The 24063-nt window shown below is 54.8% G+C and overlaps 2 protein-coding genes across 3 annotated transcripts in view; one reads left to right on the top strand and one right to left on the bottom strand.

Annotated features, from left to right (window-relative positions):
• Positions 1-10173, bottom strand: part of RAPGEF3 (Rap guanine nucleotide exchange factor 3) — a 28158-nt gene extending 17985 nt beyond the window's left edge. The window contains exons 1-2 of one of the 2 annotated variants that reach the window (XM_074374981.1): positions 10031-10173; positions 2372-2584 (exon numbers count right to left, since the gene is read on the bottom strand). In XM_074374981.1, coding sequence (XP_074231082.1) covers positions 2372-2464 — 93 coding nt within the window. In that variant the 5' untranslated portion in view covers positions 2465-2584; positions 10031-10173. Of the gene's footprint in view, positions 1-2371; positions 2585-3060; positions 3572-10030 lie in introns of those variants that run through there. The other variant, XM_074374980.1, reaches the window with a different exon arrangement.
• Positions 10174-16272: 6099 nt separating this feature from the next.
• SLC48A1 (solute carrier family 48 member 1) lies at positions 16273-23871 on the top strand. Its single transcript, XM_074374984.1, has 3 exons — positions 16273-16536; positions 21879-22046; positions 22651-23871. Exons 1-3 carry the CDS (start codon positions 16401-16403, stop codon positions 22785-22787), a joined length of 441 nt encoding a protein of 146 aa, XP_074231085.1. The 5' UTR covers positions 16273-16400; the 3' UTR covers positions 22788-23871.
• The last annotated feature ends 192 nt before the right edge of the window (positions 23872-24063 follow it).

The following is a 24063-nucleotide window of genomic DNA, read 5'->3' as shown; positions in this document are numbered from 1 at the left end:
ATTTGAACAGGTTGGATGAAAGCATTTTCTGAGTTAGAGAATAGAGCCATCTCTCCAAAATCAATCGCTCCAAGAGAAGCATCCCAGGCTTCTCTGAGCTCGTGGGACCCACCAGGGGTCATCCTGATCTTGCACCTGCCTCTAGACAGAGTGGTCCCTCTGTTGGCTCCCAGACACCAGACAAGATTTCATCTCCCCCTCATGTTTTCCAAAGATGTTCTTCCATCCTATTCCTGCGACACCTTTGCCATGGTTGGTAAGTCCTTTATGGATCTAACCTCAGGCCTTCCTGCTGTAAGCTGCTTTCATTTTCTCTTGTCCTGGTCCAGCAGGAACAGACGGTGCTCTCGTTACACCTCAGAAGGGTGGTGGATTCTCCCCTCAGGTTTCTAAGAAGTGGGCATAGCCTGAATAACTACCAGCACTGTCCTCTGAGGACCCTGGGCTTCACCTCCTTACAATATCCACCCTTCAACCTGTGTGTACACACTGTGCCAGGCACTTGTTCCCTCGTGTAAGCCCCTCCTGGGCCAAAGGCTTCATCCAGGGATAAGAAGTATAGCTTCTCAGGTTCCCAGGGTCTCTTAAACCCAGATGCAATGGGCTGAAGCTACCCCAACCCCACTCCCCAGAGATGGTCCTCAGCAGAGGGTGTGGCCTCTGCCTCTAGCCCTAAAAATCTAAGCTCCCTCTAATCATCAATCCCTTGCTTGCCCCCTACTCATACATACCTGGCAGGGAGGGGCCTTGTTTCTGTGCCTTTGGCCCCATTTGCACTCCACTAACCCTCACCCCCACCCTTCGGGCCTCCCCATGCATACCAGCCCTTCAATTCTGGGGGAATGAGGGAGTCAGGAGACAGCCTGGCGGCCTCCTCCACCCTTCCCAGACTTTGGGTCCCAGGGGATCCTCCAGTGACCTCATTGTCCTGGCACCTGACCTTCCCCCCACTCCCCACCTTGCCTGTAGGAGCTGGGAAGGGGACAGGAAATGCACAAGTAATTATAGCCTGAGAGGGAAGGAGGGAGGGAGGGTTCCAGCCCACTGGCTCCAAGTGGTAGCTACTGCCAGTGACCTGGGGGGGCCAACAGCTAAGTCCAGAAAGGACGTGGCTCCCCTGTCCCCTCCAGAGTGCCATCTGGAGCAGGACCCAGGCCCACAAGGCCCCTTGTCAGGAAGGCCTAGGGAGGGAGGGGTTAAGGGAGAGCTGGGGACTGACACCAAGATTTTCCCCTCAATCCCGACTGCAAGTAGGACCCAATCATTTCAGTTTTTTCAACTCAGCTTCGTATTTTGGTAAATATAAATGGTGGTTGGGTGAGGTAAGAGGAAGGAGACAGAAGGTGGTGGTCATTCTACCTAAAGGGACTTGTTGAAACAAGATTCTACCATATAGTGCAGGGAACTATATTCAACTCCTGTGGTAACCCGTAATGAAAAAGAATATGAAAAGGAACATATGTATGTATATGGATGACTGAAACATTATGCTGTACACCAGAAACTGACACAACATTGTAAACCGACTGTACTTCAATTAAAAAAGAGGGACTTGCCAATGAGAGAGGAGCTCTCCCAAGTCTGTCACCTGCTCCTGCTTTCCCTCCACTGCTTTGTCCAAGTGCCCGCCCCCTACCCACACCCTCCAGGTGAGCACACTTAATAGACAACACTGAATCTCAGATGAAGAAACCCTATTAATTCTGGGTGGTTGGGGACAGCTTCTCCGCAGATGGGATCCTGCAACAATTCTCCTCCCCCCCCCGTCCACCATCCTTTCCCCTTTTCTCTCTCCTTCATTCCTCCAGCTCCAGAGAGATTCTTCACTGTCAAAGGGAGCTTCATTCATCTGTCTCCAAACTTCTCAGAATCTTCCCCTGAGCCCCCAAACCCAGATGCCAAGCAATGTTCACATGACCACCTCACCTCAAGATCAAAAAGCAGACCCCACGCAGTTCAGTCCTTAGTAAGGAGGAATGTTGCCACGGTGATGTTTAAAGAACGGTAACCTAGCTTACCCCAACCCCCACTTGACCAGGCCCCCAGCATTTCATACATGCCTCCCACCCCGACCTAGAGGACACACAAGCACCTAACTCAAGGAACACAGAGGCAACAGATAAATGACAAATCCCTCTCTTCTTCTCCGCTGTGCCCAAATGGGGGGACTTGGGCACCACATGCACACATAGTGCAGCTGTGTGAGCCACCCACACACTGCAGCCACGCTGCCTGACCCACTGTCCACCCCAGCAGCATCCCCTATGCTCCCGGAGCAGCTGGGCCTCCAGCAGCATGCGCGTTCTCCCCATCCAGGGCACCCTCCAGCCCTAGTGCCTGACCCTGGCCCAGGCGGGGGAGAGACACTCACCCAGCGAAGCCCCTGGATGCGGCTGGGACGCTGGTGCTCAAGCAGCAGCTGGTAGGAGCAGCTTCGGGGCAGGTGCATCCTCCTCAGGACCATGTTGAGCAGCGTCCCCTCTGGCACCACGTCCGGAAGGCCTCCCACCGGCGGTGCTCCCAGAGCTGAGCCGTCCTCCACAGCCAGGCCCACCTGCCAGCGGCTCTCACCTGGCCAGCCCACCTATGACGTGAGGAGAAAAGCAGACAGCCATGAGGCTGGGGCGGGGGCAGCTGGACCAAGGCACAACTGCCCCAGGCAGAATCACTTCCTTAGAGTCCTCCGGACTGGTCAGGAGGAGGTGCTGCAACCCTGCCAGGAGCCGGGGGAGGGACAGGAAGACCTTCACCGGGGCCTGCCGGTCTGGCGCACTCAGGGGTCTCCGGCTGGTTCGTGCACCAGAGATCAGGCCCTTCTTCCTGGACTTCTTTGGAACTCTGCCCCACCCCACCACCCATGTCCCTGCAGGAGTCTCCACCAACTCCCAGTATGAGGCTGGGGACTCACTGGATGACCCAGAAATGCAGCTTCAGCTCAAACCCTTCTTTCCCCTTCCTTCCTCATCCCTGACCAACCAACCCTCTCTCTCCCACCCCATCTCCCCCAGCGTGTCAGCTTCCTCCCCTGCTCCTCCTCCCCCTTGACCCCACCATACCCACCTTCATGTTCCTTCTCCAGCTTGCACAGCCGAGCAGGCTCTAGCAAAAGGCTGGGGGTGGGGGGGACTCCCTTCCCCCCAACAAGCCCCCGTCTGCTTCTGGGCTGCAAGTCTCAGGCTAAATGAACAGGCCAATTCCCAACTGGACCCGCTGCCAGGGCAGCCAGAGCCAGGCTGGATGCAGAGGCTCCTCTTGGGTGAGGGGAGAGCTGGGGGGGTTGGGGGCGTCCCCCTCCCAAGCCACAAGGCGCCCCGAGCCTCCCCTCCGTCCCAGACGAAAGAGCCAGCTGGCACCGGGCTCTGAAGCGAGGCTGCAGCTGGCACTGGTCCGGGCGGGAGCTGTCACACCCCCTGCGCGGCCCGTCCCCTTCCCCTCCCGGGACGCACAGAGGGGGCGGGGAGGAGGCGCCGGGCTGTAAGGTAGGGAAGGGGCGGGCACGGGCAGGGGGCGGAGTCGGGCCCGGGGTGAGATGGGCAGGCAGGAGCCGCCCTGGGGTGTGTGCCGGGGCCGCGGCGGCTGGGGCATTGGGGTAGGGGCGGTGAGCGGCTGCACCAGTCGCCACGTGGCCGGGAGGAGAAATGCAAACAAGGAAACCAGGGGAAGGGGGAAGGGGGTGAGTCATTGCGGCCCCACCCGGGAGGGAAATCCGGGCTGGGGCCGCTTCCCGGCTGGGGGCGTCCTGCCTCCTGTTTCGGTTCAGGGTCTTGAAAAGGCGGGGGCAGGGATTGGGTTGCTTTCCCGTGGGGAATCCCGCTGCCGAGCCTCCCACCGCTGTGCTCCCAGACACACATCCCATCTGCCCCTTCTCCCCGCCCGACACACACCGAGCGCGGGTGGGGAAATTGAGGCTGGAGAGGAAGGATGGTGACCCGGGATGCTGGGGGCTGGGGTTGTGGCAGAACTTCCAGAGGAGGAGGGTTGAAGGACCACGCCCCCGGCGGGTGACGGACGAGCCGGGATTCCAGAATCCTAGGCAGGCTCTGTTCAAAGGGCCATCGCCCTCCAGGGCCTCAGTTCCCACCACCGCGCTGTTACCCCGGCGCCGCCGTCGTCGCCCCACTCCCACTTCTGAGAGGGCGGAGAGACCTTAGCTCCTGGAGAGCAACTCCCCTGGCACCTCTTAATTGCTCAGGACGTCACTGAGGGTTTTGGAAGGAGTCTCACGCCCCTCCTCTGGCTTTCTAGGACTCACTCCCTTTCTGCCCCATCTGTGTCGCTTTCCCTTCTGTGGCTGAGGCTGCCTGGACCGAGGAAAATATATTTACACCAATCCATCCTGCCTGCTCTGGGACGCCAGCTCCCATTTTCCACCGATGATTATTTTCTTGGGGAGACTTTAATTGATTAAAATCTCCACTTTAATGTGTATTTAAAAAATCCTCCCCAGAGCTTATCAAATTGCAAGTTCTATCTCCCCCCCACCATTCAGATTCAGTTCTATTGGCATGAACTGGAAAATCTGCATTTTGAACAAATGTCCCAAGGTTACCTGTTGGCTTCACACTTTGAGAAACAATGATGGAGTTTTAAATGCCCCCTTAGGGAGGGGGTGGGGTTGCTGAAAATGTATTTGGCCCCAGGACAAAACCCACCCACTCAAGTTCTGGGCATTCGGAAGAAGGGATAAAGGGCTGGGGTCACAGGTGTCCTCCGGGAAGAGAGTTGAAGGGGAGTCGGAGTAAGGGTAGGGAGTGAGTTGAAATTTCAGGTTCCTGGTGCCAGTGACCTGATCTAGAACTTCTTGCAGAGGAATTTCCAGAGATTGGCAGTGGAGTCAAAGAGTGGTCCCCCATTTCCTAGTCATACTGCCCCTACTTTGGGCAGATGGAAAAGAAGCCAGTGAGTGAGGCAGGACATCTATGTCCCTGTAGACCTTCCAGAGGCCACAATAACCTGCAAGTGCTTTGCACTGTTCCAAGTGCTTCACAGGTATTTCATCTCTGCTGCTACCCTATGAAGCAATCCTATTGTCATTCCCATTTTACAGATGGTGAAAATGAGGCTCAGAGTTATCAGGTAGCTTGCCAAGGTCACACAGCTCATCCATGACAGAGCTGGGGCTGGAACCCAGGTTGCCTGGCTCCACTTAACCCCCAGGCTACACTGCACTGTGTGTACATCATATTCATTTTTCTAATCTGGACTATATGCCTAAGAGAGGGGGCTACAGAAAGAGAAATTGGTGGGGGGTGGGGAGGTGCAGGGATCCAAAGAAAGTCATTCAAATTGGTGTAAATGAAAATGTCCCAAACCCACATTCCCCCATCTCTGTTCCCCCCTCAACGCTACCTTTTCCTTGCCTTTCTTTTTTCACATCTCTTTCTCATTCCACCTCTCCTGGGAGACTGAGAAGAGGCCCTGGGGTGATTACCTGTTCACTCATAGCCAAGGGAGACCATAGGGATTAGACCTTCCACTGACCTCATTCTTATCACTGGAGGCAAAGCCTCCCACCTCCAACCAAGGCAGATGATGGAGCAGGTGTTCCCTTCTGAGGATTCCTGGGTAGGGACTGGCCAGTGGAATGACTACTCACTCAGTAGATATGTGATGGAGGCTGAGGCCTGAAGCAGGCAGGGGACTAGGGGAGTGTGTCAGTGTGTCGGAGGAAGATGCTTTAAGCCAGCTGGTGAGTCATCATAGGGACAATTGTGCCATGGCCTGGCGCAGCCTCTTCCCTCCCCTGACTATCTTTAGATGCCTGAAAGGTGTGTTAGAACAGATAAATAATAACAATAGTTGACATGCAGCAGGCCCTGTTCTGACACTTGTTACATATTCACTGACTTAATCATCACAACAATCCTATGAGATAGATATTATTGTTATCCCATTTTGCAGAGGAGGAAGCGGAGACATGGAAAGGTTAACTGACATGCCCAAGGTCCCACAACTAAGAAGGTGTGGAGCAGTGAGTGATTCTCCCAGGGTGCTTACAAATCTATGTGCCTTATTGCTCTTCAATCCTGCCTCTCAAATATGCTGGGCAAAGGGGGAGAAGCCCCCATCCAGAGTCTTCTCCCCCACACCTGGGTGCACAGGCTCCAGAGGTAGGGGGAGGGACAGATTGATGGAGGCTGAATCGCAGGCCCTGTGACACACAATGAGCACTCTGCCAGGGCCTAAACCTCCTGGAATCCTGCCCCAGTCCCTTCAGGCAAGTGGCAGGGGACTACAGAAGCCCCCAGGGAATAGTCCAGGCGGGTCCGTGGGGAAGGCAGGCTTTTCGGCTGGCCAGCTGGGACCCTGGGCTGTACTCCCCCCACCTAGGCCTCTTTGCTGAGCTCTATGCTTGTGGTGCCCGCAGCTTCCTGGACCTTTACAGATGCCTCTCACTGGGCACCTCTGGAACTCTCTTCCCACCCCAGCTGCCCCTCCAGCCCTGCCTCTCTCAGCTCCAGGAGCCCCACTACTGCCTAAGCAAGAACCCTCCTTCTCCCACATCCAATCAGCCTCCATTCTGGTCGATTCAACCAATGGATAACCTCTTGCATGCACCCGTTATGCCCCATCCCCACCGAAACCGCTCTAGCCCAATGGTGGTCTCTTCTGGCACTTACTATGTGCAGGGTACTTTGTTTACTACTTTGTAGACATCTGCTTTTCATCCTCAGAACAATCACTGTTTACAAGTGAGGACACTGAAGAACAGAGAGGTGAAGTAACTTGACCAAGGTCACACAGCCAGTAAGTAGTAATGCCAGACTCAGGCAGTCTGAGCACAGAGTTCACACCCTTAATTGCTATTTTGTGCTGCCTCCCTGATCACTACTCTCAACCTTGCGTCCCTCCATCCTTCCTATGCAGTGCCACAAGAATCTTTAATTCTTTTCACAGCATTTATTGTAATTGCCAGGAATTCTGCTGGAAACTGGAGATCTAAAACTGGGCAGATACTGGGCTCCAGGGCCATAGAGCCTACTGGAATTTTCTGTTATCGCCCTAACACACTAATCTGGTCAGGTCTCCCTGCCCAGCACGGTGCGTGCCATGAAGTAGGTGCTTAATGATTCTGGGTGGAAATGAGGTGGATGGGGACACTGGGGAGTCCGCTGGGGCCTGCTGTGGGCCTTTACCCAGGGCGGGGTGGAAGGGAGAGGGGCTGCTTTTCCAGCTCATTTTTGGGACAGTTTGCTTCATCTCCCTCCCTCCCTCTGTCCTGGCTGCTTCCTTGTCTCCTACTCTTTTCTCCTTTTCCTGCTCACGAGGCTTAGCTATGTCCTTTGAGGTTGGTTGGTGGGATGGGAGTGAGAGGTTGGAGGACATTTTAGCTAACAGCTCCAATGGGACTGCAGAAAAGGGCCAGCTTGGAGGCCAGAGGAGGTACGTGCTGGGTCTGGGTACCTTGGCCCGCGGCAGGCTCCCTCAGCATCCCTGAGATTGGCCATGGAGATGCTTTATCAACAATAGAGAGGGGCTGAGAAGAGAGCCCAGGTACCTTCATCTGGGCTATGCCTCCTGGCTCTGGAAGGTTTAAGGTCCTCTGGCACTTGTCCAGTCTCCTTGCCCCAAGGGTGATGGTTCCAATCCAGTTCCCCCATCCCCTCCCCTGCCCATTCCTGGGGTGGGGGGCCGAGGAAGGGAGCTGGAACACTGATGGGCACAAAGCCAAACCTTCCTGAGACCAGCAGGTCACAGCCAGTCACTCATGGGCCACTTGACAGCGAGAAAGCTGGGAGGCAGAAGAGAAATGGGCTCCAGGGAGCCGGGCAAGCTGGAGGGAGGTTCGGTTCGTGAAGGCTCGCCAGGGCTGGGGACCAGCGGGCAGCTGACTGAGGCCAGAGCGTGGACCCCACACTTTCCTGGAGGCAAAATCTTCTGGCTGGTGGTCAAGCTACCCATGTGTGTCAGGGGCAAGGAAACGGTCGCTGAACAGGCCTGTGGTGCTGATGGTGATGACCAGAGGGGGAGGAGAGTCAGGGAGAGCAGGAGGGAAGGCGGGGGCAGGTCTGGAGCTGCGCTGAAGGGAGGGGAACAGGCCTGCCTACCAGGCAAGTTTGGTGTCATGTGAACGTGCAGGAGGTGCTCCCTCCCTCCAGCTTCTGCTTCTCAAGGAGGGGTGTGTGTGTGTGTGTGTGTGTGTGTGTGTGTGTGTGTGTTCCAAATACCCAGGAGACACTGCATCTGTCCTTGAGTGGTCGATGCTCTGAAATGGTGGCCCCAGCCCCCTTGTGCCCACTTTCCCTCAGGCTCAGAGCACCTCTCTTTTGCCCTCACTCCTGCACCCTTGTTGGAACCTCTAGCTTGCACTTGCCTTCACCCCACCCTACACCGCTCCCCAGCCTCTCCCTGGGGCTCACCACTCATGATCCCTCCTCCCAATGTTCCCAGCCTGCCCCCAACCCTCCTCTCAAGGGCCCCCATCTTCCAACCCACCCCAGCCCCTTGGCTTGGGCTCAGGACTCCAACTCTGCACCCATTTGGCCCTCATGTTTTAGAGACTTGGCAGGGGCGGCTGCAGGAGCCTGAGGGAGGGATCTGTCTGGATCCAGAGCCCTGGCTGAGGAGAGGGCAAGGCTGTGAGTTATCAGGCAAGCAGGCCAGGCAGAGAACCCCCTTCCCAGCATCAGAGCAGACCCCAATCCTGCCCCCAAATCCCCCTGAGGAAGTTCTGGGGCCACAGGAAGCTCAACAGCTCAAAGACTTGGCACCAGCCCCACTGCCCATTTCCTTACTCCACACAGGACACAGTGAAAGCCTGGGGGAGGTTGCCAAGATGGAGTCCAGAGAGGGTAACAGAGAAGAGAGGGGAGTCTGCAGGGCTGACAGAGAGGGCAGCGGGCCACGCCCTCCCCTCCTGGGATCAGTCCTTGGCTCCAGGATGGAGAGGCAGCCCCCAGCTGCCCAGACTTCCCACCTGGGCCTCAGGAAGTCCTTCCTGCTCTTGGCCTCTGCGTCTCCTCCTCCGCCTCCTCAAGGAGCTTTACTGCCAGAGAAATGGAAAGACTGCAGACTCCCCTTGAACCTGCTGCAGGCAGGGGCAGGCATGGAGCCCACCTCAGCCTTTCCCTTCTCATTCCACGGAGGATTTGTCTGGCCTGGATCCTGACTTGATCTCTGTTTCCCCCCAGGCCCCAGCTCCTCAGGCCTCAGCAGACGGGGACCCCAGCCCCGTTCCTCTCCCCACCACAGAGCCCAGCCCGTGTCCGTTCCTCCTGCAGGGCCCCATTTCCCTGCCACACCCCTGGTACTCACTGCACCAGAAATGAGAAATTTCACTGACATTGCCTGTTTCTTAGTAGTGATTCCTCCTCTGGAAGAAGGTGGGCCCCCAGCAGGCAGACGTGGCCCTGCTTTGCTCTAGGCTGCATGCCTGGCACAGCCAGGGCCATGGGCACCAAAGGCCCTCAGGAGAGGCTTCTTGAGTTAAATAGGCAAAGTCATCTCCCTTTCTCCTGCCCTGGGTCCTTTCACCTCCCTCGGGGCTTCCCCAGGTCTGTCTTTGCTTCTGACACCTTTCCACCCAGCTCTTGACCCACCTCCATTCCTCACCCAGCCTCAGTCTGTCTCTAGTCCATCTTCTTCCTCCTCCAGGAAGTGCCCTCAGATGTGACACCTCTGTAGGGTGCTATGCGTGGGTCCCACGCTCTGGACTAAGCTCAGGTGACAGTGTTATTTCCGGTCCCTTGACTTCACTCTGCTCCCTTACAGCTGGGCTAGAGGGGCACCCACGTGTACTGATCAGGTCTCCATAGTGACTTTCTCATTTGGTAAATTCAAGCTCCAAACCCAAATCTAAAGGACAAATGTGTATTAATCCCTGTGGCAGGCTGTGTCCTTTAGGGAGACTTAATGCCCTCCCTCCTGCCCTCTCAGCCCTGGTGTTCTCACTCCCCACAGCTCCAGGCTCCAGTCCATGCAGGGTTAACTCCTGGCTTTGTCTTTCTCTGTCTCTGTCTCCCTCTCTCTCCCCTCACCCGGCAACCACCCCCCAGTGAAAGGGGAAGGAAAAGAGAGTTGGAATAAGTACCTGTGGTCAGGGTTCAGATCAGGAGGTGGAGGTCGCCGGAGGACTGGAAGAGGTGAGCAGGCCCCTTGTTGGTGCCCTTCTAAATGCTGCTGCAGCTGCGAGTGCACACTCATTCCCCTCGCTCCCCCTTGGCTGTCTCTGCTCATCTAGCCCTGGAGTTCAAAGACCTGTTGCTTCCGCTCAGCATCTTCTCACTCAGCATCCTGCCCTCTGTGTGGACCTCCAGGTTGTCAGTGGGCAGGCAGAGGAAGTGAGGTCTCGGTGAGAAACCAGACTGTGAGTGGTTTCACTCTAGCTGTAAGGAGTGAAGATGTCCCCTTCTAGGAGCAGAAGGCAGCCACAGTCCTAGGGAGCAGCACTGGGGGGGCCAAGGTGACCCCCTGTTTCTGGATCCTCAACTTGGGATTACTTCCTGCAGCCTGGGCAGCTGGGATGCTCATGGTGGGGCCAGCTTCTCCCCACAGTGAGCCACCTGCTCCTGCTCCTCGTCTCTAGCACAGTCCTTTCTGCTCTGTGGTCTCTAAGCCTGACCTCAAGAGGAAGACGAAGCTGCAGGAGAGCAAGCTGAGGTGAGTTGGGGCCAAGGGATCCTGCTCCATGTCAAACACAGCCTCGGGCTGCCTTGAACTCCACAAGGGCTGAGGGTGGGCAAGGGACCACGTAAAGTCTAGCGGAAATCTCGCGGAACTCACCACCTAAATTCGTGCACACAAGATTTTTAGTCCAACCTGGCAGAGCTGGGTCTCAAGGCACAAGGTTGGAGAAGGCTGCCCCCTAGAGTCAGGATTGAAGAATTCTTTAGGACAGCCAGCCATTTATTTATTTACTACACAGATACCTATTGAGTTCCTACCTATGCCCCTGGCATGAGACTAGGTACTGAGAATACAGAAGTGATCAAGGCAGGCAATAGGGTGACCAACCATCAGAGTTTTCCTTAGACTAAGGGTTTTTCTGGAACGTTGGACCTGTAGTGTAAAACCAGGACAGTCCCAGGCAAACTGAGAGGAGTTGGTCCCATACAGATAAAGCCCCTGCCCTCGTGGAGGTTATACTCCCGATGGGATGGCAACGGAGCGGGTGGAAAGGATAAACGGTACGTAAGACAATTGCATATAGTGATAAGTGCTATGAAAGGCAGAAGCCAGAGTGGGGGATTGTGCTTTAGATAGGGAGGATAGGATTGTCTCTCTGAAGAGGTAACATTTGAGCTGAGACTGAAAGGATGAGGCACCAATCTTGTGAGCACTCAGAGAAGAGCTTTCCAGGCACCAAGTTACTAAGACACCAAGGCAAGAACAAGCTTGGCACTTTCGAGGGACAGAAAGAAGGCCAGAGTGCCTGGAGTGAAATGGGCAGAGGTGAGACTAGTTGGATTTGGCAAGGCTCTGATTTATTTACCCGAATTGCTGTGGAAGCTACTGGAGGGATTTAAGCAAGAGAGTACCGAATTCTGGTTGTTATTTTTAAGAGATCATTCCAGCTGCTGACTGGAGAATGGATTGGAGGGGAAGGACTGAGAAGAGGAAGACCAGTTAGGAAGCTGTTGCAAGTGGGCAGGTGGTGATGATGGTGGCTGGATGGACGCAGGTGGTGGCAGGGGATGGAGACAAAGGAACAGGGCAGACCCAGCTGTGCTCGCTGGTGAATTGCAGGTAGAGGGTGAAGGGAGGGGAGGAATCAGAAATGGTGCCTAGGTTTGGGGCTGGAGCCGGAGTCAGCAAGGATATACCCCAAAGGACATCTGTGGGGGGATTAAGAAGCAGAGAGGTGGAAGCCCTGACACATCTAATAAATTCACTCAGTTGGCATACAGCTCAGAAGGGGTATGTATCCTTGATGTAACATTGTGGGAGGAGATGTAAGTCTGGAATGTGTCCACTTTGCGGGAGTGAGAAAGAAATGTCTTAGGAGGCAAGATGTCCATGGGTGGGAGTTAGGAGTCTGTCTTGATATTGATGGGGCCCAATTTAAAAGTGACTTGAGAGAGGTTGGTAGTTCAGTTTATCCATATAAGGCATGTTTACGTGACCTGAAATGGAATGAGGGATGGTGTATTAGGGTAATGAGTTAGCTGCAACAACCCTGAAATCTCAATGGCTTAGCATAAAAGGTATTCTTCATTTTTTTGTTTGTTTGTTTTTGAAGGGGTTTTTTTGGGGGGGGGTGATTAAGTTTATTTATTTATTATTGTTATTTTTAATTTAACTGATGTACTAGAGATCGAACCCATGACCTCAGGCATGCTAGGCATCTGCTCTACCACTGAGCTATACCCTCCCCTCGTATTTTTCATTCATATGACAGTCCTATGAGGGTCTGTTCATTCATTCATTCAAGGGTCCCAGGTTCTTTCCATCATGTGGTGCAGCCATCTTCAACCTGTGGCCTCTACAGTCATCACACAATGGGAACAGGGAATGGAGGATGCAAAGGAGATTTTATGGGTCCAGTCAGGAACTGGAACACATTGCTTCTGCTTTGATTCTGTTGCTCAGAACTCGATCTCATGGTGTCAGTTTAACTTCAAGGAAGCTGGGAAGTGTTCAAAGTTCCAATTTAGTAGGTCATATGCCAGAAGAGATGCTAATGGTGAGCACTGGTGGTCTCTGCCACAGGCAGGCAGGGCGGCTGTCTGACTTAGGGATGGGGGCAAAGTAGTGTCTGTCTTGGGTTGGGATGAAAGTGCTCCCTCTGAAAGTACCTTGCAAAGGAAGCTGATGGGGGAAGACGAGCATGTGTGGTCCACACTCGTGTGCTTTGCAGCTTCATAACTCTTCCATTCTTTCCCCGTCTCATGGCCTTTCTCCAGATAAGATCTTAATTATCCCCCACCTCCCCACTGAAATACCCTTGTGAATGCTTTCTCTTCTGCAATTTTCTTTTTCCATCAAATTTAATCTGAAGGCCGAAGTCTAAATAATCCTCCTAAGACACAGTTTATGTCATGCTACTACTGTTCAACAATAACAATAACAGTAACTTCCACAGCAGCAATAATAATTTGTTGAATTACTGTATTGAGTGCTCTAACTGCAGTATCTCAATATATCTCAACAAGCAGACGCTCTATCATCATTTGGGCTATGTATGTGGAACAACAGGGGTTCTGAGCGGTTCCTGCCCTGTCTAATATGGTAGCCACTAGCCACGTGTGGCTATTTAAATTAAAATCAATCAAAAATTCAGTTCTTCAGTCATACTAGGTGCATATCAAATATGCAATAGCCACGTGTGTCTGGTAGCTGCCATTCTGGAGAGGGCAGATACAGAATATTTTCCTCTTGGCAGAAAGTTCTGCTGAGCTAGGGGAAACCTGCCCGGGTCACACAGTACGTGGTAACCCCATCGGAGTGTAAAACCCTCCAACAGTTCTATGTTGCTTCCATGACTCAGAAGAAGTGTCAGCTGGCTCTTAACCTTCATGTAGAGCCTGGGCCCAGGCGACTGTTACATAATCCTCTCTCGTTATTTTCTTGCACAACCTCATTCTTCAGCGTAACAAGTTTGTTCACTCCTCTCCAGTGCTCTTGACAGGTCCGCTCATAATATTCTTGCTCTCGTCCTTTCTGTCAGCCCAGCTAATTAATTGCTACCTGGAGTTAAGATTCAAATGGCTTAAATAACTCTTGACTCAGTTCCCCCTTCTCCCATTCTCACTGCCTCAGCCACCTTCCAGACACCCCTCATCATCTCTTGCCGTGGCAGCTGTTCTGTTGCTACTAACCATCCTTGCCAACATTTAGTAAGCGCCTACTATGTACAAGCCACTCTTCTAAGCACTGACTCCTCCTCGCAACACTTTGAAGTAGACATCACTGCTGCCCAGTTCTACAGACTGGGTGAAGGGTTTGCCCAAATGACTCCTCTGCTTTCTAATCTTTTCTTAGGAGGTTCACCCTCACCCTAATACCCTGGCCACGTTTCTAAGACACAGAACTGCTACTTCCCTCCCCTGGCTCCACAGAGAGGGGAAAAGGTCTCTCAGTAGAGCATGTGAGGCCTGTTATGTTGAGAGTATTACAAACCTCAAAACCCATCACTCCACCGACAGACCACAAACTACTTACAGTTTCCCAAACCTGCCGTGTTATTTCTTCCTTCTGGGCTGTCACACATACTGTTCCCACTGCCTGGAGTATCATCTGAACCAGACAGCTCTGAAGCCATCCATGGCAGTACACTCTGGACCAAAGGGCTCGCTCCCTCCCCTGAATGGCCAGCACTAAGTCTCTCCATCAGCGGCTCCCAAAGGAGGGCTGGATGCTGAGCTCACTACATTAAAATCACTTCTCATTAAAAAATATACTCCCAAGATTTAAATTTAATAAGCCAAGGGTGGAGTCTGGGGGGGGGGGTCTTTGTTTAAAAGAAGCTCCCCAGACTATTCTGAAGTGAAGCAAACGTGGTCTGCGTCCCTCACCGGGCAATCAACTATGCCCCCTATATTTCTTGTGTGTGATCCCCTTCATTGTTACTTAATCCTTACCTTCATTCACTCACAAACTATTTGACAAATGGTTATTGAGGAATATTATGTGCCAGGAACTTTTCTATGTGTTGGTGTGAATGAAAGAGGCAGTCTCTGTTCATGGAGTTTACACTGTGGAGGGATGTAGTAGCAGAATAACGGCCCCCCCAAGACGTCAGTGTCTTGATGCCCAGAATTGTGACTATGTTACTTTACATGGCAAAAAGGAATTTTGCCGATGTGATTAAGTTAAAGACCTTGCGATGGGGAAATTATTTCAAACTATCCAGGTTCTTAATCACAAGGGTCCTTTTAAGGGACAAGAAGGTTAACACAGCAGAGTTAGTGAGAGAGGAGGAGATGTCATAACAGAGGCAGAGGTCTGAGTGATGTGATTGTTGGCTTTGAAGAAGAAGGAAGACACTCAGGAGTCAAGGGATGTGGGTTGCTCTAGAAGCTGGAAAAGGCAAGGAAACAGATTTCCCCCTCGAGCCTCCAAAAGGAAGGCCATCCTGCCAGCCTCCTGATTTTAGCCCACTGAGTTCCATTTTTGGACACCTGACCTACAGAACCATAAGGTAATAAATGTGTGTTGTTTTAAGCTACTAGATCTGTGGTAGCTTGTTACAGCAGCAAAAAAACAAAACAAACAAGCATATTGGCTACTTACTTTGTGCCAGTGTGTGCTGGGCCTCCCCAACTAGACGATGAGTGTTTAAGGGCTCATTATGTTATGTTTGGATTTTCCCGGCAGGTTCCCAGCAAGATTCCCGGTCCACGGTGGGAGCGCAATGGACACCTGCTGTAGATTCGGGGCTATCAGTCGAGTATCAATATCACAGTCTCTACTCTGTCCAGTTTCTACTCTCTAGTCTACGCTATCAGAATTGTCTCATTCTGATGGGAGTGATGTTTGGTAGCTTTAGGGTGGGAGGATGAGGCTTGTGGAGGTGAAAGGAGAGGGGAGCTGTCCCTGAAGGTGAGGTGTTTGAGGTTAAGAGATGATGGGGCAGGGGTTCTCAAATTCCTGTGAGAAGACTCTTATGAGAATCGCTTAATGCCTGAGAGGGGGAACCTGGTGGATCCTGGCGGAAGGACTCATACTCACCGGCTACTTTCATATTTCATTTTTTAAAATTTATTTTTTATTATTATTTTTAAATTGAGGTACAGTCAGTTACTATGTGTCAATTTCTGATGTACAGCACAATGTTCCAGTCATGCATATACATACATATATATATATTTCTTAATTTTGGGGTGGGGGTTTTGAGGAGGAGGGAAGGTAATTAGGTTTGTATTTATTCATTTGTTTGTTTGGTTGGTTGGTTGGTTGGTCGGTTTTTTATTAATGAAGGTACTGGGGACTGAACCCAGGACCTCGTGCATGCTAAGCATGCGCTCTACCACTGAACTATATCCTCCCCTCCGTATTTCTTAATTTTTATAAACTTATTTTTTAACGAGAAAGTTAAGAGACATTTAAATCTTAAATTTTAAACGAGAACGTGCCTCCTATTTGGAAGTTAAATTTTAAAAGTAATCACCGCAGCTGGCTTGTAGGAATGCGTATTTCCGGGTCCCTCCGAGGTCGAAATATCCTGCTACGGTAGCGCAGAGGACGAGGCCCGGAACCTGCCTAAATTTTAGGCGGCATCCCCAAGTGATCAGAGGCCCAAGGACTCACTCCCCAAAGCCCAGGACGCGCTGGAGTCTGTGGTTCCAGGCGCGGGCGGCCTCCGGCCGGAGAGGGCGCTGTGCGGGCGGCGCGGGGGGCGGGCCGGGGGCGGAGCGCGGGGCTGCCGGCGGCTCCGGCTCGGCTCCCGGCTCCCGGCTCCCGGCTCCCGGCTCCCGGCCCTGCACCTGTGATTGTCGGCCTCGCCCGGCGTCTGCAGCCCCATGGCCCCGTCCCGCCTGCAGCTCGGCCTCCGCGCCGCCTATTCGGGCCTCAGCTCCGTGGCCGGCTTCTCCATCTTCCTCGTCTGGACGGTGGTCTACCGACAGCCGGGGACCGCGGCCATGGGGGGGCTTGCAGGTACCCCGGGGGCGCGGTGGGGGGCACTGGGTCCCGGCTCCGGCGGCGCGGGCACGGGGCGCGGGCGCGCGGCTTCAGGGAGGTTCCTTGCGGGCGGCGCTTCCCCGGGGAGCAGGTGGGGTGTTTACCCCAAACTGCCCGTGGGCAGCGCAGGCCCCGCGCGGTCCCGGGCTCCTGGGGATCCTCCGGGGGCCTCGGGGACTCCACGCCCGCTCAAGGCCCGGGGCGCCAACGTCCTGTGTCTGCCGTTGGCACCAGTCTGCCTCGCCGGCCCCGCCGCCCCCGGGTGAGCTCGGCCACCCTCCACCCTGTGCCCCGTGACAGCGTCCTCCCTGCGCGCCCGCTGCTCTCGCTACCCGCTTCGCGCGACTAGGTGTGAAGACCCCCCTCAAACACACACGCACACACACATTCCGGGGGATTCCCGCCCCAGCAGCGCCCCTCCCCTGGGCAGAGAAGGTGTAAGTGGAAAGGAGGGCTGGGGGTTCCCGGGGAAGCCCATCTGCCTCCTTCCAGTGTGGAAACCACCCGCAGCAGAGTCCTCAGCGGGGGTCTAGACAACCACGCTAGGGATCTAATGGGAACTGGACGGTTTTCTTTCCACCACGTTGGTGTCTCTTTGCCACCCTTCTGCTGTGGCTCCTGGGCCAAGGTCTGCTAAACCCCGCCGACCGCCCTTTCTGTGCCTCCAGGAGGGCAGGGGAGGCCTGTACCAAAGTTGAGAGTATCAGTGCACCAGTGGAGGTCCGGTGCTCGCCCGCGCTCTGTGCTCGCTGTGTACCTTTGGGCGTGTTTTTAACGTCTCTGTGTTGCAGAATTAGTGTGAAGACAAAACATATTATTTCTACTTGCTGACGTTTTTTTTTAATGCTTTCTCTGTGTCAGGCACTGTGCCCATTTTACAGGTTAGGCTTTAACTGAGGCTTAGTGTAAATAAGCAGCTTACCTAGGGTTGCATTGCTACATGAAATAATATGTGTGGGCAAAGCACTTCGGGAAAGAATACATGTAAGGCTAATACTTTCACATCGGGAGATCTTATTCCATTACTAAACTCTTCTGCCAAAAGCGCCCTAGATGGACTAACTAAAAATAACTAGATTTGGTCACTGGCCTGGAGCTTACTGAGTGCCTTCCCTGGGTACCCTGGGTAGAGAAGGAACGAGAGGCGGGGTTTCTGCCTTATAAGAGGGGCACAGGTAACCACAACCCAAGCAGTGCCAAGCAGAGCACAGCACTGGGGATCTCCAAGGAGGGGTGGGTGAGTGCCCAGCTGGGCTGCTCTCATGCCTCCCTAGAGGCCCCACCGCCTGTGGATTCCTGTCCTCCCTGGCGGAGCCTGCCCACCTCTGCTCAGTTATCTGCAGACCCCTGGCTCCTTTCCCCTCTGCACCCCACTGCCCCCGCTGTTCCTCATGGCTCTCTTCTCCTTGCTGTATTTTCCTGTTTCTTGTCAGCCCTGCTGCTTTCCCTCCCCCAGGAACGTGGGGTGACTCTTCAGGTGAGGCCTAGTGATGAGACTGGAGATGAAGGGGCTGGCTGTGGGGTGAGGAGGGAGGGCCGTCCCCGGGATCAGAGCTGGGTAGTTTGGAGGCTGGCCTGGTGAGCCCCACAGAGCCCTGTGACAGTGGGCACATTGATGCCTCCTGGGCCTCAGCTTCCTTGTCTGTAAGAAATGGGGGGGAGGTACCACTGACAGGGGTGATGTTTGAGACCCCCATTCAGGTCCTGAATTTTGCAATTGCGTCCTCCCCGAATCATCCATCTTACAGCTGCCTGATGGAGGGCTGTGGCAAAGGCCCTCTGGCTTGTGCTCCAGGGAGTCCCAAGGTTTCCCTCTGACCCGAACCCTGCCCTTTCTTCCTCCCCAAAGACTTCCCTCTGCCTCTGAGGCAGGCGGGCTGTGGAGTTGCCTGCTGGGAGAGGGGCTAGGGAGCAGTCCTGGCACTCCCTGACAACCTTGACAGCCTTTGACAACGATGACAAAGCCAGAGCTGCCCAGTGACCCTGATGGTGACCGTGGTGGTGGTAGCAGTGTGGCAGGTGGGAAGAGGGATGTCCAGGCCAGGGCCACGTGCCCTCTCCACCCCGAGTGGGTCCCTGCAACCAGTCAGCCTCTTCCTCTTTGGTGGGGATGAGGCATTAGCAGTTTACTGACTTGTGAGCACCCTCACTTCTGACTTGGCATTTTCCAGAAACTGCCGAGTCACGAGAGGTCAGCCCCAGCATGCTTCTTCCCCTATGTGCCAGGAGGGAGCTGCTGGGGGTGCTGGTCCCGGGGCAGGGTCCCCCCTGGAGCTCTGAGAAGAATATTCATGGGTGGAGACCCATTCTCTCCCATCCTGGCAGGTGTTTGGGAAGGAGGGGCTTGGAGGAAAGGCAGCAGAAATGGTTTTGTTGCAGGAACCCTGGGGAAACAGACTGGCTTTAGGTCTAGTAGACAAAGGAAAGACAGTAAGAATAGAAAAGTTGCCTCAGGAGTCTCACGGGCTCTGTGTTCTTCCCGGTGAGCAGGGAGCAGAGCAAGAAGAGCAGGGGTGGAGGGCAGGGGTGTGAGAACAGAGTGCGGCCTGGGCCCAATGTCCCGCTCATCTGCATTGTCCTGTGGGCTCCCCTGGGCTCCTCCTGGCTCCTCACCTCCAACCCAGCTGCTGGGGATACGTCCCCTGCTCAGCCGTGCGCCGCCCCTGCCCTGGGCCCATCAGCTCTGAGCCTCGAGTGGAGCCGGGCCCTGCTCCCTGAAGCAGGTGGGGTGGAGCGAGGGGTGAGGTGTGGCGTGGATGTGAGCCGGGTAGGCCTGGGGAACTATCCTTTCGGCCTTGAATTGTGCAGACCAGGCTTCCTGGAGTCCAGACTGTTGTAGGGAAGGGAGCAGGGCTGAGATGTGGGAGGGGACCAGTGAGGGCTCCTGCTCCTTCACTGAGCACCTGGGTGGAGTCGGGGGAGATCCCTCTTGCAAGGACAGTGGCGGAAGGCAGGGTGGGTGAGAAGGGGCATGCTTCCAGATGCAGCTTGTGTTTATCTGGAGGCAAGGCCTGTGTGCAGAGGAAGTGAGAGGTGGGACACATTGTGCCTGCCTATTAACAAAGAGCTGGGACCTGGCACACCCAAAATGGTCGCCCTCCTTTTCCTCCTGCTAGCCCTTTCTGGTGCGTGGGTGTATGTGAGGGCGGGTGTTTGGAGCGTGGCCAGTGGACTAAGAAAGGGCATCTCCACAGGCCCCTATTTCAGCATTTCTTAACCCCAAAATTGCTGAGTCATGGGGGAATTGCTCTGACCTTATTTGTCTCCTAAGCTGGCTTCCAGAATCTTTGAGGGGTAAAGGATCTGAGAGCCATCTATTTCAGCCCCTCTGTGGTACAGTGAGAAGACACGGCAGGTGGAGCGGTCACAAGGGGCCCACCTGACTGTTCCTTGATGGGCCCGGTGACCATCAGCTTCCTTCCTGGGGCCCTTTAAGAAAACAAACAGCTCCCCTGGTGAACACTTAGGATGCACGTGAGAGGCTTAGGAAAGACTTCTGGGAAGGGTGGCTGGCACACCATCCATCCAGATCACGGAAGACATAAGCTGAAGCCGTGGGATGGTCATTCTGTTCACCTCTGGCCTGCTCCCGCTTCCTGCAGGGGCAGGGATAGAGACATGCTGTCCCGGCTCAGCCTGATCTCAGGGCTGGAGGGACTCACATTCCCGGCCCACAACCCCCGAGGAAGGTTGGGGGTGGGCAGGGCAGAGCAAGGACAGCGTGAGTCAGACAGCCCGGGAGGGGAAGCTGCAGGCATTGGCGGGGCTGAGTCTTCACTGGGGGAAACCCTGGGGTCCCCAACTTTCTAGGCTGGTGGGACTTTGGGCCCCCCTGCTTTCCGATGTGGAAACCCTGAGGCTCTCAGAGTCACGAGAGCAGTGCCCGTCCCCAGGCTTCCTGGCTCGTGGCCTCGTGGTTTTCTGTCCCTGGCCAGGCTGCCTGAATTGTGACAGCCTCTGAGCTGGTAACCAGAGCAGAGCTCTGTGAATATGCTCCCCCCTTCTTTTTTCCCCCCAAACTTAAAAAAATAATGATGAAATATTTCAGGCACGTAAAAAAGGATAGACAATGTAACAGACTCCCTTATGCCTACCACTCAGCCTAAGAAATGAACGATCATAGATTCAGTCAAAGCACTCTCCCACCCCAACCGCCCTGCCAGCGGCCCTTCCTTCCCTTCCTTGCCAAAGCTGCCCACTGTCCCCAACCAGGCGCCCCTCCTTCCTGTGCACGTGGGCCACTCTGCATGCACGTGTGCGGCTCCCTTTTTGAAAGGCCCTCTGACTCCCCGGATCCAGCAGCCTACGCACAGGTGGCGAGCTTGTAGCTGGCTCTACCTCGTTCCTCATTCCTCCCTGGTTGGGACCCTGCAGCCCTGCCCCAGACCCTGGCCAGCGGAACTGATATTTGCTCCTCTCTTTGGGCTGCGGCGGCAGGCACAGCCTGGCACAGAAGACACTCATTGTATTGGCTGGGTGGCAGCTGGCATCGTAGGGGGAGTGCCCGGCCAGGCCCAGAGGGCAGGCCCAGGACCAGCTAGGGGCATCTGGCCTGCCCTTTCAGCAAACAAGTAGTGACATGGAGTCTGGCCAAGAGCAAGAAGAACCCTGGGCACTGGTGGCCCTGGTGATTTTACCACTGCACCTCCTCATCCCATAAAACCAATACATGGCGTTTGGGAGGAACCCCACCCCCCAAGAACTCAACCACCAGCCTTGCCACGTTGAGGCAGTGGCCTCTGAAGGCCAGGTGGAGTGGGAGCATCAGGTGGGAGGGCTGCTCCCCACATGTGTGGTCCCCAGGGCAGGTAGCAGGGAGTCCCGGGAAACCAGGCTGGGCTATGGTAGTCCTCAAACTTTCTGACTGCAGGACCCCTTTACAGTCTTGAAAAGTAGTGAAACCCCAAGGAGATTTTGTTTCCATGGGTTATATTTATGTCCTGTACTAAAAATTAAAACAGAACGTTTTTAGTTTTAAAGTAATATTAAAAATAACATTGTTAACATAAGTAACATTTTTTGTGTATGTAAGAAGTACTCAGATTTCCCAAAACAAAAAAATGTAGGGAGGAGAACTGCATAGTTTTCTAGTTTTGCAAATCCCTTTAACGTCTGGCTTAGCGGAAGGCAGCTAGATTCTCTTAGCTGCTTTTCCATTCAGGCCCTCGTGATATCCCAGCCCACGTAGCCTGCGAAGAAGTCCACTCTGCAGGGACACTGAAAAGGCCACCGTGATCTTCGTGTTAGTGCGCGAGCAGTCTGCTCTGGGGAGCTTCAGGGAGGAGGAGGGGCGCTGCCTGAGCCGTCTGTCCCGGCAGGTGTGCTGGCGCTGTGGGTCCTGGTGACGCACGTGATGTACATGCAGGATTACTGGCGGACGTGGCTCAAGGGGCTGCGCGGCTTCTTCTTCGTGGGCGTCCTCTTCTCGGCCGTCTCCGTCGCCACCTTCTGCACCTTCCTGGTGCTGGCCATCACCGGGCACCAGAGTAAGGGCCTGGGCCGGGGGAGGGCGGGGCAGGGCTGGTGGGTGGGGCGCTCAGGGGGAAACCCCAAATTCTGGTCCTGGGTTCCAAGCTTATGTCCAAGGGACTGGACAGATCACTTAACCTCCCTGTGCCCGAGTTTTCTCATGTAAAAGGTGGGGAGAACGGGCCTACACGTCCTTAGGTTGGAAAGGGTCTGTGAAATAACGCACTGCAGTTAGCTCCCAGGTGTGTGGTTAACGCTAGGGCCTTTGGCCCAGCTCTGGGGTGGGCGCGCCCCCTGGTGGCTGCGCCCCCTGGTGGCTGCAACCAGCAAATAGCCAAAGGCCCTTCTGATGCTGAAGCCGATTAGAAGTGGCCCAGAGTAAATGTCACAAAAGCAGACTAGATGTTACAGACCTGTGATTTTTCGGACTTTCCCTCATCCACTGCCTCCTGCCTGCAAACTCTGAATGCACTTAAACCTCTATCACACTAAATCTCCCCTTTAGATTGGGTCAGCCTCTGTTGGAGGTTGTAGGGAAGGGTGGTCCTGGGCTTGTGGCATGGTGGCTAGGGTCAAGGGCAAGGTCTTCTGGAGTCACAGTTGGATTCCTCTCCCCTGCAGGCCTCACAGACCCCAACAGCTACTACCTCTCCTCTGTCTGGAGCTTCATTTCCTTCAAGTGGGCCTTCCTGCTCAGCCTCTACTCCCACCGCTACCGAGCTGACTTTGCCGACATCAGCATCCTCAGTGATTTCTGACCCAAGGGATGAGGTCTTTGTGCCCTGGCGGTCCCCAGGACCTGGACTCAGTCTCTGAGACATCGGGTGGGCCTGTCCCCCACCTCGGAACCCCAGAACCATGGCAGAAAACACAGCAGGAAGCTGGCGGTCTCCCTGGGAGCTGTCCTGTCCCTATTCTCGGAGCCCTGGGTGCTGTGGAAAGGGGTCCTGCCATGTTGCTCATCAGCCTGGCTGGAGGGGAGCTTTAGACCTTTTCAAATGGATCTATTTTCTTAGCACTCAGTGGGCAGTCTTTGTAAGCAGGGCCAGAGCAACAAAGGGTAGGGCAGTGAGGCTCTGACCTGGGCTTGGGGGCAGGGGGCATGTGGTTTGGTCCGTGCTGCCCCATGCATTCTCCTCACCAGGCTGAGAACCTGGGGAGGTCAGGTCAAGGAAGGGATCTCTGGTAGAGACTTCTCAACCCCCATCCCAGCACCCACCTCCTGTTTTCCCTCGAGGGTCAGGCAGCTGAACTCCTTGGTCCCAGGGATGGTGACAGTTGGCTCTTGTTTCCTAAGGCCCGGGGACTTGCAGGGAGACGTCCCTCTTTCCACCCTGTTCCACGCAGAGCTGGTTCCCACGAGTGTGCTAGAACTATCCTCCCCTTCACATGCCCCAGAGTAGGAGGCCCCAAACGAGCCAGATTAAGGATCTTAGGGCAAGTGCTTCTGCCCCTGGAAGGGCTTTGGGGAAGGGGGCAGCATGGGGTGGGCGAACCTGCGCCCGGCGCCTCCAGCCCTACGTTTCCACTGACTTCTCCCGCCCGCCCCTTGCCGTGCCCAGATCACCCCCGCCCGTGAGACGCCTCCCCTGCCCCTGCCCACCACCTAGAGCTTTCATCTTGAAAAATCTCCCTTCCGAAGGACGGAATTCACTTTACTGCCTATACACTGGCCCAAGGGCTTACCTAACTCGGGAGGGAAGGGGCTATGTACGTCTTTTCCTCTTAGGTTGCCATTTTGCACGGTCTACCCCTTTCCCGCCTGATGTGTCCTGCCCCTCAGCTCTTTGCCTTATCTGTGTCACTGTCACTTTAGCAGAAATACAGCAGCCATTTGTATCAGCCAGCCTCTGGTGGTTTCTTGTGGGGTGGACCGTGGGAGCAGTGGGCAGGAAAGGTGGTGATGTTGGGTCTCTGGTCCCGCTTGGCATGGGAGAACCCACAGCTCAGCTCTCCTCCTCCAGCTCCCTCAGCACACCCCCAGCGGGGCGAGGACACCCTCAGGCACAGCCTCGGCAATGGCTGTGGGATGGA

Source organism: Camelus bactrianus, chromosome 12 (genome assembly GCF_048773025.1).
Source record: "Camelus bactrianus isolate YW-2024 breed Bactrian camel chromosome 12, ASM4877302v1, whole genome shotgun sequence".
NCBI classification, from domain to species: Eukaryota; Metazoa; Chordata; class Mammalia; order Artiodactyla; family Camelidae; genus Camelus; species Camelus bactrianus.
This window is presented reverse-complemented; position numbering and strand designations above follow the sequence as displayed.